Here is a 16,178-nt window from a genome sequence, read left to right on the forward strand (position 1 = left end):
CTTTCTGAAACGAAAGTAGCACAAACGCTACTTTCAACTGCACAAACACAGCACTAACAAACGCGGTTCATCATTTGTGCCGCTTATAGGGGGGACAGCTTTACGGAGCTGGCAGCGTGAAGTCAGTGTGTTCCCTGTCTCAGGGTATTGCAGTGTGAAGGTGGGATCTTGATACTGGAATCAGAGCTACTTGCAGCCTCTCCAATTCACTCCAATTCTCCAATGTCGAGGCACCCAGCACTGTTAAATGGATAATTAGCAGGATCTGCATTATATAAAGAGCTGGTTGTGGCAAGCTAAGTAGCTCCGATTAAAACCTTTAACTTTGAACTTAATTGTCCCTGTTAGATGTTTGGAATCTCAATACAGTTGGATTTGTGCAGACTGGCTGTTTGAAAACTCCGCTGTTTAACAGCAGAGACGAGCAGCTCCGGGATCCGCTGCCCCTATTGGCCGGGTGTGATTGAGAAGGCAGGTGCGGTCGGTCTGCAATTAGACTTCAATTCGCTCATTTATAGCAGTTCTGGGACCCATCTTCGCTTTTAAATAGCGAGTTTGGAAGCAAAAACGGTTTTAAAATTAACCGTTTCACAGGAATTGCAGGATTCCGGGCGAAGTTTGTCACTTTTTCTCGGGGCGGGTGGAAAATGTAATAAAATGGGGTTTAATGGTAACAATTTCGAGATCGTTGGAGCTGCTGGCTAAGTTTTGTGGCTTCGACTCTGCGAAGAGAAACGTGGTATTAAAATAGTGCCTACAACTTCTTTACGTTGCTAATTTCGTATTTCATAGCTTTAAATGGACGATGAATTTTTTTGGTTTGTATTACAGCTTTCCACTGTATATTGGTGAGTCTCTGGGCTTTAAACAGCAGCTTTTTTTTATCCTTCACGGCGTGGCCTGGAGACCTGATCGCAGACCCGTGTACCGAGTGACTGGATCTCCGCGGCGGATTCACAGGTGAGTCGGAGTCTCTTCTTCCTAGAAGCCAGGAGTTCCGGTCAGGAAAGCGCAGCTCAGGAGTGAACCACTTTCACTGGGATGGCGGATTTTGAAATCCCGTGGTTCCGTTTAACTTGTATCTGGCCTCGCTGTGAAGATGTAGATCCAGCTGGGTTTTCCTTCTCTCGAAACAGTTTGCAGGAAGTCGTACCGACCGCTCTGCTTGGATTGAAATGGGAGGGAGACTCGTAACAGACTGCAAGAAACTGCACCCAGCTGTGCGAGACCCGGTACGAAAACTGAAACCCCCCCGGTGCGAGGAGAGGGAGAAATCGGTTACCTTGCTCCCGAAACGCCTTTTGCCACTGTCCCGCTGTAGAGTTTTTCTACGATAACATTTTAAGCATATGTTGCTGGTTTCAGCAAAACCTGTAAGAAAAATTAATGCGTTTTTTTTTTTTGCAGCGACCGAGTAAAGCGATGGACCAGGAGAGCAGCGAGATATCGCTATCAGCCGGGACCCCAGCCTGCACAGGCCAGGAGGCCAGAACCGCCCCGTATTTATAACCTGAGTCCTGCTGAGCGCGAAAAGGACGACAAAGGTTGCTAATTAAGACACCGGCGAGGGAGAGGAGACTCTGGATATCAATGTAATAATACCGCTGTATATTGTAATTGGTTTTTATGCTGTAATAAACTGCTGTGAATGTGTTAATTGTATTGATTATTCTGATAGGGTGTGGGGGGAGTACAAGGGTGTAGAGAACCCTGAATCGGGTCCCCCCTTTAAATGGTCCCACCACGGGGTTCGCAGCGCTACAGCCGCCGGGAGTTGGGAGCCAGGGGCCTGCGGCCTCTCCTACAGCCTCTATCCCCGACCTCTGCGGGCCTGAGGACACTCGCCCCTCGGTACGTGAAGGATGACGCACCACGCTGCTGAGAGAACGCGTCTAGTTACCATGGTAACTAGGGGGCGTGACGGCTTTAGGGGCGGAGTTCAGTATTATCCAATCGGCGCCTTGAAGAGGTAGATGTAAGGCCCGATCACAAGAGGGACGGGCTGAGCCTGAGAGGAAAAATAACTGCAGAGACGTGCGGGACTCGAACCCGGCTCACAGGGGTAGAGAGGTAGAAGAGTCGGAGGTTCAGCTGATTGAGCTATAGGGCGTGCTACTCAGAGTCACTCCTTGGAGATATTTGTTCAAACGCCCCTAAAGCAAAAAAAGTCTCCTCCTCCTCTTTTAGGATTTTGGAATTCTATTTTTTTTGTAGTTGTAGTTTTGTTCATCTTCGATAATGTAGCTTTTCCTGGAGTTTTTGTCCTCCATCAAGTGCTGCCAGAATCGAGATCTTTTTCCAGCTGAAGGCAGGGAGTACTAAATGCATTGTGTGCCTCTTTTTGTAAACAAAAAAAAAGTGAGGTGCTTTTATAGTTTTATCTAATTCATACAATGTATGCATCTCATTGTTGGTGGGTACCAATCAATTAAGACTGTAACAATTCATGAAGTGAGGAGTGTAAAAGATGATCTGGAAATAAGTTCAAGTAGGGAGGTGCCTTAGGCTGCAAAGGAACAAGTAAGGGTTTATTCTGTGCTGAAAAGAAGTGTACACCCTCCACAGGCTCCACAGCCAAAACTGTTTCCTTTTGTCTCTTTTTAGCATGAAATAAACCTTTACTACTTCTCATCTGAAAAGAAGGGGCAATCGGGAACCAAAATGGAAGAAGAGAAATAGTCCCCATATCTGCGGGTCTCACACAATGGGAACCCCTGGGTACCGCCCAGCCCCCCTCCAGCCCCAGCCCCTCTATCCACTGTGCTCTCTCAGACAAAGTAAATGTGCAAATGAACTTCACCTGATTAAATACATTACTGTATGAGTGTGGCAGACGGGTCATCTGGTTTATTCTTTATTCACTCAAATTTAAAGCAATTTAGTCTTCATTCTTGGCATTGGGGATTATATCTTTTGTGAGAATTTCATCTTTAACTAAAATGAGACACCGGCTGTTGAACGTTTTCATCATAATCTTCCCGGACTAAATTAACGCCGTGGAAGTGCAGAACTACAATGAATGGAATGGGTCGACGCCTTCGCCGCTGGTCTCTTAGAAGAATCTGCAGTGATAAGATAGATGGGGTTTCCTCTAGATACCAGCCTCAGCTCAGTCTTGATTTCTTACAACAGTCCCTCCGCCATCTTTGTTGAACAAAGTGAATGTTGGCTGATGTCCTGTCCTTGAAGTCACAGTCTCCCAAGGCCCCCGATGCACAAAGACAATTGAAAGGCTTGCTGGGACTGGACAGTGTGCATCGGGGTTGAGCTGCACTGCCTGCTTTTCATCAGGCTGGGGCAGAGGCTTCAAACTGCAACCCCCTGAGGGGCTAAGGCACTGGGTTTTATTCTGATGGTCGCCACCGAGGCCGAGTATGCCACCATCGCGATAGGTCTCGTTACTCTGGACGTGCTGGGGAGCGAGGGCCTCCCGCTCCTGGGGTTTTATTTTTTTGGTGGGCCGCCTTCATTGCGCCGTCCGCTAGGCAAAGTACGCAAACAGGAAAACCGCAGCGCACATGCAGACGAGGAGGTTGGCGTTGAGCACGTGTCTCAGGCAGGGGTCCTCGTCCAGGGAGCAGACAGCGACGGCGGGCGGGGGCGAGACGGGACCGCCCCCTTCCCTTTTGCGTTCCATCCCGCACACCCAGAGAAAGACGGACTTGAGGCGGGAGCCTCCTTCCTCGCTGGCCTGGCTCGAGCTGGACTCTGCTTGGGAAAGGACAGGTTGATCAGGTTTCCTGGGAAGCTCCTGTTATTCCTGCTGCTTCCTGACAACTCCCCTTCACAGTGTGCTATCCAGGATTGTTGGGCGTTAAATCCCCAAAGGTAGAATTTAGAATAACAAGGCACTTGACAATTTATCATATATCCGTGCTCCATGAACAGCTTCAGTGCTGGTCTGCTGTTGATACTGTTAGCAATTTTCCCTAAATATAGTTGCCAGATGCATGTTCAAGTGACTCTCTGTGGTTCAAAAGGATTTAACAAGACTTCCTTGCACAATAGGTCAACTCAAATTTACAATGCTCAAAACAGGAAGTCCTCTACCCAGAATTCAACAGCCTCAGCCCTCAGCTCAGACGTTTTTGCCTCCGCCAGCCCCCACACCCCGCCAGGCAGCTCACCCTTCCGCGGGTTGGGCGCGCCTCCATTCCCGGCTCTCTCTGCCTCCTTCTCCGGCACTGCAGTCCCGCCATCAGCGGGCAGAACGGCGATTTCCACTCTGGACGGAGCCGCTCGGTCCAACCTCGTGAACCAGGTGAGACGGCTGATCTGTCAGCACAAGGGACGAAAGAAAGAAGGTCAGAAGAAAAAAAAGGCACCCCTTTCTAATGGGTGAACAAAAAGCCTAAGCCTGTTCTCTTAGGCCTGTGATTGCTCAGTTTAAAGTAGATTTCAAAGCAATCTAAAGAAGTACCAGGCACTGGTCACTTACCTGTTCCCTCTGCGGTTTCTTCGTGGCCAGGCTGACGATCACAACCACGGCCAGCGTGAACAGGGACAGGATGATGGAGAAGTACAGGTAGTGGATGTACTTGACGATACCGGGCCGCTCATCCGGCTCGTGGCACTGTGGTGCTGGGAACACGAAGTCAAGGGCCATCCGCGCGCAGCCGGCCAGCAGCCCGAGCACTAAGCCCCAGAAGGCACCCTGAGTCGTGAGACAGAGCGCAAGGAGGGGGGGAGGAGGAGGACGGAAGAACGTCAGCCTGCATCAGGGGTTTGAGATAGGCTGTCCTTTGAAGATTTACCCCATAACCTTCAGCTTCTACCTGAACCGCTGCGCTTTTCCGAAACCCTCAAGAATCCTCCCCTCGTCCCCGTTTCTCTCCACCCCGGCACGGAGCCGGGACATTCGCGTACCTGCTCGCTGCTCCTCTTCCAGAAACAGCCGGCCATGAAAACGATGGCGACAGGGGGCTGCAGGTAGGAGCTGATGGACTGGATGTAGATGAAGAGCTGCCCTCCCTGGCTGGCCTGGACCAGGGGGATCCATAACACGGACACCGCTACCAGCACCAGCACAAAAACCCTGCGCAAGAGATGCCCGTGGCACAGTAAAGATACCTCCGCGCACACACCCAGACACCACGACCGTACCCTTGGGCAGCAAGACAGATACTTCTACGCACTGGATGGCGCTGCCAGTACCACACACACACACCTTGCATGTGTAGAAAATCGCATGCAGTACATAAGAGGTGCCTCTACAATGACCGACAATGTTACAAACAACATGAACTGTACAGAGAGACTTAAAGAGAGGTGGCAGCTGCTGTAGGAACATCACCAACCCCAGACTTGGACAAAAAACCTCCAACTTCCTGCTGAAACTAGCACTGGGCCAGTGATCTCAAAACAGCTATGCAGGAGGGCCTTGTGATTATACCTCTGTGTGTACAGCAGGAACTGTCTCTTTGTCTCTATGGAGAAACGAGCAGCGACCCCTCCTCCACACAAACAAGAACACAAGCAAGGGTACAGCTAAGAAGAGGCCGCTGCATCCATCCCGTTCAAGTGGTTGGTAAAGGTGGAGTTCGAAACCAGACCTGAGCAAGGAGGGGCTTGAAGCAGAAGAAGGAAGTGGCACACTTTCAATGTGCTTGTCCATTCAAGGATTAAGACCTTTTCACAGTTGCTCGGCCTGCACCGCTCAACCCATTGATGTGTAAAACCACCTGTAGTCACCAGATCCTCCAAAAACTGCACCCACCCACCTCCACCCAGCCCCGTTACCTGCCTACGATCATGAGCTCCCACTCGGTTGCCCAGGGGCGAAAGTGTCTCCACAGGTCGATGGTGAAGATGGTGCTGGAGCTGTTGAAGATGGAGGTGAGGGAGGACATGAGGGCCGCAATCATCACGGCCATCATCAGCCCGCGCAGGCCTGCAGAAAGCCAACATGAGAAACAAAACCCTCCTCCTCATCATCGGCTCTGTCGCTGACAGGACAGACAAGGTCATCGGCAATGTCACCGAGTCTCCACCCCACCAGGGGAAGTCATTAACTCAGATGACTGATTAGACAACATCTCACACTGACAGATTCATTTACAATGCCTGTTTGGGGTTTTCACCACAGCTTAGGATCCATACGACGCTCCAGATGAGTCAATTATTCTCTGAGGTGTAACGCCTGCCTGCGCTGATGTTAGAGAGCAACTAATTTTTTCTTTTATTTCACACCAACTACAGCAGCTAAACCCCCTACTCCTCAGCCTTGAGCCTTATGGGATACGAAATCTCCTGCCTTTCAGTTCAGATTTGAATTCATACTCGCTTAACGTCACCAGTTTATCCCCTTTCTTCAATCTAAGGCCAACTCCAGACGCTGAGATTCTACACTGGCTTAAAACTCTTGCCCAGCTGTGGAACCCTAAGGACATGACTTAACGACAACCTGAACTAACCGACAGAAACAGCCTGAATCCATAACGTTACGCACCATTACCTGCGATTTTTTGGTCCTGTAGAGTATTTGAAATGTATAGTGCAAAACAGAGAAATGACCCCTACATGAAAGAAGATCTTAGCAGGTTGCATCTTTAGAGTCCAATGACGAGAGGCTCTACAAGACGCGTCTACAAGGCTAGTCCAGCCTCTGCTGTTGGCTGCGGCCGTACCTGTAGGCAAAAGCTCCATCACCAGTTTGGGGTACGCTATGTCGGAGCACCCCACAGGATTTCCACAGACGTCTTTGCATACAACTGGGTCTCCGCAGGCCACTTCATCTGCAAAGCACGGCACCCAACACGAATCACCATGAAAATGGACATCAAACTAAGAAAAAGCAAATCTACCCATTCCAGCAAGTAGGTCTTCAATTTCTAAGGAGTCTTTTCTGCTCCTTTGAACCCTTAATACATTTTTTTCCTTACTATTTCCTCCTTCCACCCCCTGGTGAAACAGTCCAAAACTCTGTACGCTGAGATACACAGGCTGGAGCTTGTCACAGGTTTAAAGGGGAACTTCAATGCTATTTTATATTTTGGGGTTAGAAAGAACGAGCATCGATGAGTGCATTTCAAACCACAATTAAAGAAAAATGGAGACAGTGACCTGTAAAACCTCCAATTTACATCACAAACTAGACAAAATGTCCAGTTATGTGCAGAACCATATTGGACGGTTCAAAATGAGACAACAAAACGTCTGGTGACTTGTTGAGGCCTTATGGCACTGTAAACAAGCAAGCTTATGAATACATCTGTTTTAATCCAATAAAAATATTACTTTTCGATTTCGATTTGCCTGCAAATACAGTACTACTTACATGCGGTCAGCATGCAGAGTTAACGTTGGAACATTTCTGCCGTTAAGTGTCTGCTACACAACCTGTACTTATTTGCTGGTAGTTCGGATTACATTAGTCATTACAGTGACTAGTGAGCAGGAAGGGCCACTTCGCCTCGCAATTCGTGGGAACTCGAATGCAAGTTTGCGACAACATGACAACTCACAGTACTTTCACCAAGTTCACCATTTTGTGCTTCATTCAAAGTGTGTTATTTTTATTTATTTATGGTGAATGAGTTAACGTTGTTACTGAGATTTAAGAACCGGTCTAGGAAGCTGGGACTGCCATAGCCCTTTAACAGAAGGTTATGATTGCACCTGCCAGGGAAAGTCCTCACCTGGGAAGAGTATTCTGCTGATCATCCCAGGAAGCACCATCATGAAAAATGGCAGCACTTTCAGGTACGAGGCAAACAGGGAGCCACCCTTGGCGTGAAGCAGGTTCTTGGCTGCCAGAGACCTCTGAACGATTACCTGCATTCAGAAAGACACAGAAAAGGCACGTGTCTTTGTCCATGCAAAGCCTCAGGCCTGAGCTCGGAACCCCGTATAGATGATTTATTAGCATTCTGCAGAACCTCATTTTATAGCAAATGATCCTTAATAGAACATCCACTACACTCTTATTTATGCAACTTAACCTAAAGCTACTCTATTTCTTCCAGAAGCCACACACATTATAACGTACGACCAGCCAGCACAAAGCAAGAAGCAGATACTGACAGCTTTCTCGTCATCTCGCCATTGGCTCTCTAGATGAAAATCATCATCAGGGAAGGGTCAGGAGGCCAAAGTAAGTGAGTGGCCCGGGCAATACATTGGTTAATACAGAGTACGACTGTCATGGAAAGTGGGGCTAGTCACCTGGTCAGTACACCAATACCATATGGATGGAATGGTCATCCCCACCAGGATACCCGGCCAGGGCAGGTCAGAGGTCACGGGGTCACGGAAAAGATGGAAGGCATCTGGCCTGGGCAGGCCGCAGGTGGTGTTGGGGTCTCGGATCTCAGGAATGGCCTCCCAGTACTTGTTGTGCAGCTCCTCCCAGCCCCCCACTGCCGAAAAGCCTGAAGAGACACAGTCAGGCAGCAGCAGAGACCTTCAGAATCTGGGTTCGAGGGGACAGAGTGATATAGCCAGCAGCCATATCACCACTGGCAGCCCACTGAAGCTAATCAGGTGTGAGCCTGGCCAGTACCTGGATGGAGACATCCTGGGAAAGCTGAGGCTGCTGCTGAAAGAGGTGTTAGTGGGGCCAGTAGGCGGCAGCCTGTGTGGCTCCTAATGCCCCAGGATAGTGACGGGGACACTATACTGTTAAAAAAGGTGCCGTCCTTCGGATGAGATGTAAAACCGAGGTCCTGACTCTCTGTGGCCAATAAAAATCCCAGGGCGTTTCTTGAAAAGAGTAGGGGTGTTACCCTGGCGCCCTGGCCAAATTTCCTCCTGGCCCTTACCAATCATGACCTCCTAATAATCCCCATCACTCTGCTCTCCTCCACACTGATAGCTGGTGTGTGGGAAGCATACTGGTGCACTCTGGCTGCTGTCATCCAGGTGGGGCTGCACACTGGTGGTGGTGGAGGGGAGTCTCCATTAACTGTAAAGAACTTTGAGTGGAGTGTCCAGAAAAGCGCTATATAAGTGTAAGCAATTATTATTACAGTGTATCACCTCAATGGCCGACTTCATGCTATTCTGTTAGGAAATGAACCTTACATTGTGAGATTTAAACAGTCCTTATGCAGCTCTTAAAAACAAAGACTATAGATACATTTAGATTTACAAAACAGGCCTGCACACAGCCCTTCATATCAACCTTGTGCTCGTTTTAGTGGAAGTGGGAAGCAGGGGAGAAGGGCTTGGCAGGGTTCCGACTGGGGAAGTCACTCAGAACTGGGGGCTTTGGGGCTTTGAGGGGCCGCCAGGGCACAGGACACACTTACTGAAGCCCATGAGGATCAGGGCGCCGATCAGCATGATGACAGTCTGAAGAGCATCTGTGTAGATCACTGCAGCCAGGCCACCTGCAACCACAGAAACACAGTGACTGCACCGGGAGCAGACATGCTGATAGAGCTTCTTCAGGCTCTTGTTTGACCTGTTACCCAACTGTTCTGCTGAGCGCATTTAGGGGAAACATCTCCATGTTTCCCAGCCTCATACTCCTCATATTGTAGCAGCAGCCAGCCCTACAGAGTCCTGGTCTTGCAGGAACGATAGATTTGCTCAAGGCTCAACCGCTAAATACAAACAAAAAGTAATTAATTTATGTAGGTGTTGGACACAAGAAAAAAACTGTGTAGGAACAGGGCTGATGATATTTGTACTATTAGCTGAATCAAGTGCATGGAACTGAAGAATTGCCTCTAAATGACCCTTTAGAATGTTAAGTGATTGATCAACTTAAGGAAGTGAGGACCGTGGTTTCACATCCAGTTTTAGAGTAAATGTTTGTGTTGTGCTTGTTGTCCTTCCCCAGGTGACACGAAACAGTTTTATGGACTTTTTATGGGTGGATGTGGCGACCCTCTACCTGCTACAGTGTACAAGGCAGTGATGACCAGGAGCACGACCACAGCCAGGTACAGGTCCCACTGCAAGGCCTGCTGGATGAACACAGCTCCTGCGTACATGTCCACCTGGAAGACACCCGGGACACCCGGGCAAAATATTAAAGTAGAGCGTCACTCAACTCAAGAGTCACATCCACATTCTCACGTTCATTAGGAATAACAACACCCCAGAATTAAGTGTACTGAAAGGATCTGGGCACATTTGGTCACAATTCAGCTTTAACTTGGCTTGACAGAGGGCTGGCCTTCTGGCCAGAGGATGAGGAGGCTGGGACCCCCACGCTGAGGGAGGAGCGACCAAGGGGCAGTTGCAGAGGGGGAGATGGGGTGGAGATGGGATGCCAAAGACGTATGTAAGGGAGAGAAGTGGATCACATGCAGTACTTATAGTGCTTTAGAAGAGGAAATAATGATCGCTAATTACTGACACCCGAGTCTTATTGAACTTGGTTTGTTGTCATCCCTCACAAACCTTTGTTAAAAAACTCCAATAGTTGGATTAAGAAGTTAATCACTGAAAGAGACCTTTAAAATGTGATGGGCTTTGGGCCACAGCATGAGAGCAACAGAGAGGGCACCACAGCTGTATTTCTGCAGACCCTCTTTTCAAGTCCCTTCTAAGGATGGCAGAATAGTGAATTAACTCACTCACCTTACATCACAAACCTAGGATATACCTTTTTTATGAGACCTCCTACAGTTCATGATGTGCAAAAAAATGCTGCTTAGATATAGTAAAAAAAACAGTGGCTGGGCCATTAATTATTTGGGAAACTACTGTAAAATCACTAATATGTCAGATTAGTTCCTTAGTGCTACAGGACCGAGGGTGAGCTCTGCCCCGACGAGCTGTCAAAGAACAGGTCTGAGTTTGACCCTTTTCATCCTTTTCAAATGTAAGGCCTGTCTTTTTCTCCCCACTCACCGATATTTTGGTAAAGATGTAAATGAACAAATACAAAATAGCAATGAACAACTGGATCCTTTTCCCTCCAAACCTCTTCTGCAAATACTCGGGCATGGTCGTCACCTGGGCGCGAGATAAGAAAAAACAACAGAAGGGATAGCCACAGTGATGCACCAGCAAGTGAGCAAGAACAAATTTCTGAGTCACAGCACTGGGAACAGTGTCCACATTTCAAAATGGCCCAGCGATAATAAAGGAGGAGTTCTCTGCCACTGTGTCTGTGTGATGTGTTGTATATGGGATTCTGATGCACCCATTTCAGTGGCGGAAATCTCCTTTTCTTAAGGACTACTAATCTAATAAGCTCTTAACTAATCAAGTACAGTAAATTACGATGACCTATTCACCTGGTCCAATTCATCGTTCCTCATTACTAGGAACACCAGTATCATTGGCCTGGCATTGCTGGTGAGCTCTCCATTAACTTAACACCGATATAACAAAAAGCTTCAGCTGACATTAAAAAGTTACACATTTCCAGGTCTTAAATCGTCCGCAATGAAATCTAATGAGCCAATTATTGGTTTACATCAAGGTTTCCATTAAGGGATGATAGAGAGATCACTTTATTGGCCATACACAATTTCTTGCATTAGGAATTTGTCTTTTCACATACCCCAGCTTGCTCTCCATGAGACACACAGACAGGGAGAGAAGCTTGGGGTCAGAGCGCAGGGTCAGCCATTTACAGTATATGGCCCCCCTGGAGCAGTAGGGTTAAGGGCCTTGCTCAGGGTCCCAACGGAGTAGGATTCTTCTGCTGGCTGCAGGATTTGAACTGGCAACCTTCCAGCCACAGGCGCAGATCCTTAGCCACAGAGCCACCACTCCGCACTTCATTTTTTTTACAGATAGGTACTCCAAAGCATGCAGACTAGAAGCCATTATGGGTCCAGACAGCCAGGGATTGGTAGCTGTGGGGTGTTTTGGTAATGAGTTTGGACTGCAGCTGGGCAGCACAAGCTGCAGTCTGCAGTCTCACCCCAGAAGCGATGTAGATGGGCAGAAAAAGCCAGGCCAGCAGCAGCACGATAAACATGCCCTGTGGGGAAAACCAGAACAAGAGGAGGTTAGACAGTGCAGGGCACACCTGACACAGGACTCCTCCAAGCCCTAAGATCTGAAAAGCACAAATACACATGGTTCCTGTGCCCTTCCCCATCTTAGAGAGACTAAAAAGTCCCACCCGAGCAGTGGGCCAAAAACAGAAACACAAGAATGAAGGGGTTTTTTTTTCCATTTGAAAAAAAGAACGGATATCTTACGTTCCATTCGTACGCGGTGACGGCGATACCAGACGCGGCCCCCGATCCCGCCAGTCCTATGAAATGCCCACTCCCCACGTTACTGGCAAAGAGAGACGCTCCCACCTGCCGGGGCAAAGAGGCGGAAAAGCTGACAGAGATCTGCCCCCGGAGCCCGGGAGGCGGGAAGGCGAGGCAGTGCTCCGATCCCAGTTACACCAGTTCATGCAGAGCGCAAAGACATCACCACTCATTAAGAGAGCCGGCCAGCATGCTCAGAATATCCTCAACTGTGTTTTATCCAAACTGCATAAGCAAATGGGCCCCACATCTCCCAGCCGTTCCAGGTGCAGTTTAAATAAAAGAAAGTCTGGGGTATTGTTTTTCTGTGCAACCTTTCTCATGAGGACATAGCAGTTCATACCTGTACATGCGGTGCTCAACTCACCGACAATGAACTACAAATTGCTCCTAAACATCAAGAGAGGGAGAGAGTATAATATGTACGATACTTCAACTGGAATTGAACAATCGCTGCGATCATGATCCGTGATGTCCTCCATACTCACCGGCCACCACACCATGCTCTTCCCAGCTAGGAAGTACCCGTCCACTGTGCTTCTCTTCGTCTTCCACATGGACTAGACGGGAGAGAGACAGAGTCAGGTCCGCTAAATCCACACCCCCAGGCGCACAAACCCAGCATGTCCAGCCTTCCTCTGACAAGCAGCGGCCTTTCTGCACCAGCAGCCCCACTGGGATCAGGAGGAGAGAAACGGCTGCGCCAATCGAATTGAAGGAGGAAATCATTTAGTACATCGGCCATCAACAAAGACTTCAAAAACACCTACACCGAGGATGTGATCAGTATCGTTTGAGTTAAATTAGACAATAACCTTTAACTCACACTCATTGCTTATATATTTGGGTGATGCTTTTATCTAAAGCAACTTCCATTTGTATCTATTTATAAAGACGGGCTAATCAGCAGGAAACAGTCAAGGATAGGTAATCAATCGCCTCTTTGCCTTAATTACAGTGACACCACTGAAACAATTACCTTCCCTTTACACAAACAAAGCTGTGATCTACATTAGAGCAGCCCAGGCATCACTGCAGTACTTACCACTAATTTTATGTGGCTGATGGTTTTATCCAAAGGAAGTTAAATTTGTACCTGTTTATACAGCTATGTATTTTACTGGAGCCATTCAGGTGCAGTATCTCACTCACGTGTACAACAGCACTGTCTCACCTGGGATTCGAACCCGCAACCTTCCAGAACCCTGACCTCTGGCCCCCTTAGAGTTTACGGAATTCATGTATTAAAAATGAGGAGTTTACAATTAAACATCATGGATTAAAAATGATTAAACAAAATACTTAGAAGTGAGCAGCCTCCGATTAAGCAATGACAACTGTGTATTACCCAGAGCCCCACAGCCAAGACAAACAGGAAATACAGGACCAGCACCACGATGTCAGCGATAGCCAGGGATTCTGGGCGGGAAGAGCCCGGAGATCGGGGCGTGGATACGTGGGATACCGGCGTTGGGTCCATGCTGTCAAAGGTCAAAGGTTAAAGGAACCTGAGTCTGGAACACAACATAGAACAACACATCAGGATAAGCCTCACGAACCCCCCTGTACCCCAATACACATACACCCCACTTCTTTTCCACTCCACGGGCAAGGTGTGCAGGGACCCCCATCTCTCCCATCGTGTCAACACACCCTACAGGATTCCTTCAGACTGCCTGTGTTTCCCATTGAAAGGAAGCAGCATTTCATGGATCTGTCCTGTCTCCCAGAGTGCTTGTAACACAGTAACACATTGTTACACAGTGGGTGTGCACCTGTCACACAAATCCCACGGAGCAGTGTCGCTATATTCTGCCCAAACTGTGGAGAAGCATCCCAGTGAAGCCACTTGCTCGACTCTGGAAGGTTCCCAGGAGGGATGCTGTGCTGTAAGTGGGCTGTCCAATTACCAACGTAATATTCAGAATACGCAAGCTCACTGCCGCCTTTGCGAAAAGGCAAAGGGCAACACCAAGAAGTACAGTATTAACCCAATTCATTTCCCCAGTGCATCGTCTTTCTAGAACAGTCCTTGTAGACCTCACCCGGCAATTATTTATGCAGTCTCTGCATCTCAATAAAATCCTAACACAGACTTGTTTTTTTGTGTGAAAACGATTTGCTCTTTCACGCTCTTCGAATGCCTCCCTGTTCCTTTATGTATGACTGTAAGGTTATGCAAAACCTCCCTTCCCGACCAGTGCAGAAATCACCTGTCAGCGCAATGGTCTGGCGTTCTGCTGGTCAGGAGGCCCACACTGAGGGGACTGGAATAACTAATAAACTTTTTTTCGGCGATCTGGGGACAAGACTCAAGAAACTGAGAAGTGGAAAGGTAAAAACTGTACTTGTAATGGAATCAAAAGCAAATGCGTTTCGGGACTTACCGTGTCATTAGCGTGTGACTGCGTCAGGGTCTTCGCGGATGGTGTGAGTTTGACAGCCCATGCAGGCTTTGAACCTGTGTGTGTGTGTTGTAATATCGTCCCTGTCTTTTTCGCGTTCCCCCCTTCCTTCTCGCCCATTTAAATCCCTAGTTCATCTCGCCTGCCAGTCCGCCAGCGACTGAACTTTAGCCCTCTAAGGAGTTTGGTCCAAACTCCACCAGGTGACACTCCGTTATCGATTTACACCCCAGCTGAAGTGTAGCATTCTTTCGTAATGAGAAGTCAGCCTCAGCTCCAGACGCGCAGTCATTAGCACTGAAGCATGTGTGTGTGTGTGTTTATGAGCTGCTGTAATTCTCGGTGAGAATGAGCGATTTATGGGTCGAAATCGAGATATTCATCGGGGATGCGCAACATGGCTCCCACGTGGAAACGTCGGCGTTTATCGTTATTTTAGTTAGGTTTCTATCGTATTTTTGTTGATTCCATTCAGTAAACCGAGTTTGCCAGACCTCCCAAGTTAATACACCGTTGTAAATTATAAGGGTTTCAGGTTATACCATACCACTATAACCTTGCCTCTGTTGCAACCCTGCTACGACTCAGGCTGTATTATTTTCCACCTGTTTCCAACCGGTTTACCTGCCTTCTCCATCTGACTGAGCTGAGGCTGAGCGTCTGCGGCACAGGGACCGACGGCCGGCCCGCCTCTCTCCCTCCGCGGCCCGGCTGGACTTGACTGCGTCTCCGCGGCTCCTCGCTATCAGCCAGGCCGATCCTATACAGGCTGGCTTTCCGTCAGCTGGCCGGGAGGTTAATTGCTCTTACTGTACACACAGGTTGCTCCGACGGGCTTCCTTTAGGTAAAAACGAGGGTGGTAGTAATGCGATTTTATTTTCCCGGCGAGGTCTTCCCTCTGTTTGATTGGCCTCTGTGTCAAGGATAGCGGGGAAGGGTAGCTCAACTCAAATGGGTTTCAGGATGGGCTAAACCAGTACGTGATACAAATTTAGCAAAGATTTTGTTTCTCATACCCTTTTACTGATCAACCTCTAAACTTATTTCAATATTCAGATACCGTGAAAAACCTGAGAACTGCACGTCCATCAAAGTAATTTCTGTGGGACTCTCAAAAACACATCTTTTACTGACAACTCGCTTTGGTCACAAATTGGGTGAGCTCTTCCAAGCTGAGCGCAATACTGGACTGTGTGTCGGTTGTTGTTGTTTTTTGTCTGGTTATCGATTTAATAAAGAGACGTCCTCAGTACAATTATCATTCCACTAATGTTCTCCAGCTTGTTTTGGTTATCCCCGGTGTGGTTTATAAAGGTGGTTAAAATAAACTGCCCCCCCAACCATAAACTAGCCGTGCAGGCTGGCGCTGGTTTCAATGTTGACATTTTCTTCAGAAGTGAACATCACCCAGCACCGCCGTCCAGTTCTTCCGTTTGGGAGGATGGGCTTGTCACCCGGCCTGAATCCCCTGCGCGGAAAACGGGCAGCAGACAGCACCATGGTTTTTGTGGCTTCTCTCTAACAAGGATGACGACTTGTCAGGCGCTGGTGTAAATTGTGTGTGGGGTTGTGCACTCTCCATGAGAACGACACAGTGGCGCC

General features: G+C 48.4%; 1 protein-coding gene and 1 long non-coding RNA gene across 4 annotated transcripts; one reads left to right on the forward strand and one right to left on the reverse strand.

Annotated features, from left to right (window-relative positions):
- The first annotated feature begins 219 nt into the window (after positions 1-219).
- Positions 220-2,829, forward strand: LOC148645010 (uncharacterized). Of its 3 annotated transcripts, none has more exons than XR_015928564.1 (4): positions 220-739; positions 832-960; positions 1,137-1,232; positions 1,408-1,653. It is a non-coding gene; the product is annotated as an uncharacterized LOC148645010 (long non-coding RNA). The 3 variants fall into 3 exon arrangements; XR_015928563.1 differs by adding an exon at positions 2,605-2,829 and having other exon boundaries at positions 246-960; positions 1,408-1,544; XR_015928562.1 differs by having other exon boundaries at positions 259-960.
- Positions 2,830-2,841: 12 nt separating this feature from the next.
- On the reverse strand, positions 2,842-16,053 carry slc5a11 (solute carrier family 5 member 11). The gene is made up of 16 exons (XM_088613165.1): positions 14,558-16,053; positions 13,519-13,684; positions 12,659-12,730; positions 12,111-12,215; positions 11,828-11,887; positions 10,804-10,908; positions 9,839-9,944; positions 9,249-9,329; positions 8,164-8,369; positions 7,638-7,773; positions 6,627-6,734; positions 5,740-5,890; positions 4,867-5,035; positions 4,439-4,654; positions 4,128-4,275; positions 2,842-3,708 (listed from the first exon to the last, which is right to left on the reverse strand). Exons 2-16 carry the CDS (start codon positions 13,648-13,650, stop codon positions 3,482-3,484), a joined length of 2,022 nt encoding a protein of 673 aa, XP_088469291.1. The 5' UTR covers positions 13,651-13,684; positions 14,558-16,053; the 3' UTR covers positions 2,842-3,481.
- Between the last annotated feature and the right edge of the window lie 125 nt (positions 16,054-16,178).

The sequence above is a fragment of the Lepisosteus platostomus genome, chromosome 19 (genome assembly GCF_059453375.1).
Source record: "Lepisosteus platostomus isolate fLepPlt1 chromosome 19, fLepPlt1.hap1, whole genome shotgun sequence".
Classification (NCBI taxonomy): Eukaryota; Metazoa; Chordata; class Actinopteri; order Semionotiformes; family Lepisosteidae; genus Lepisosteus; species Lepisosteus platostomus.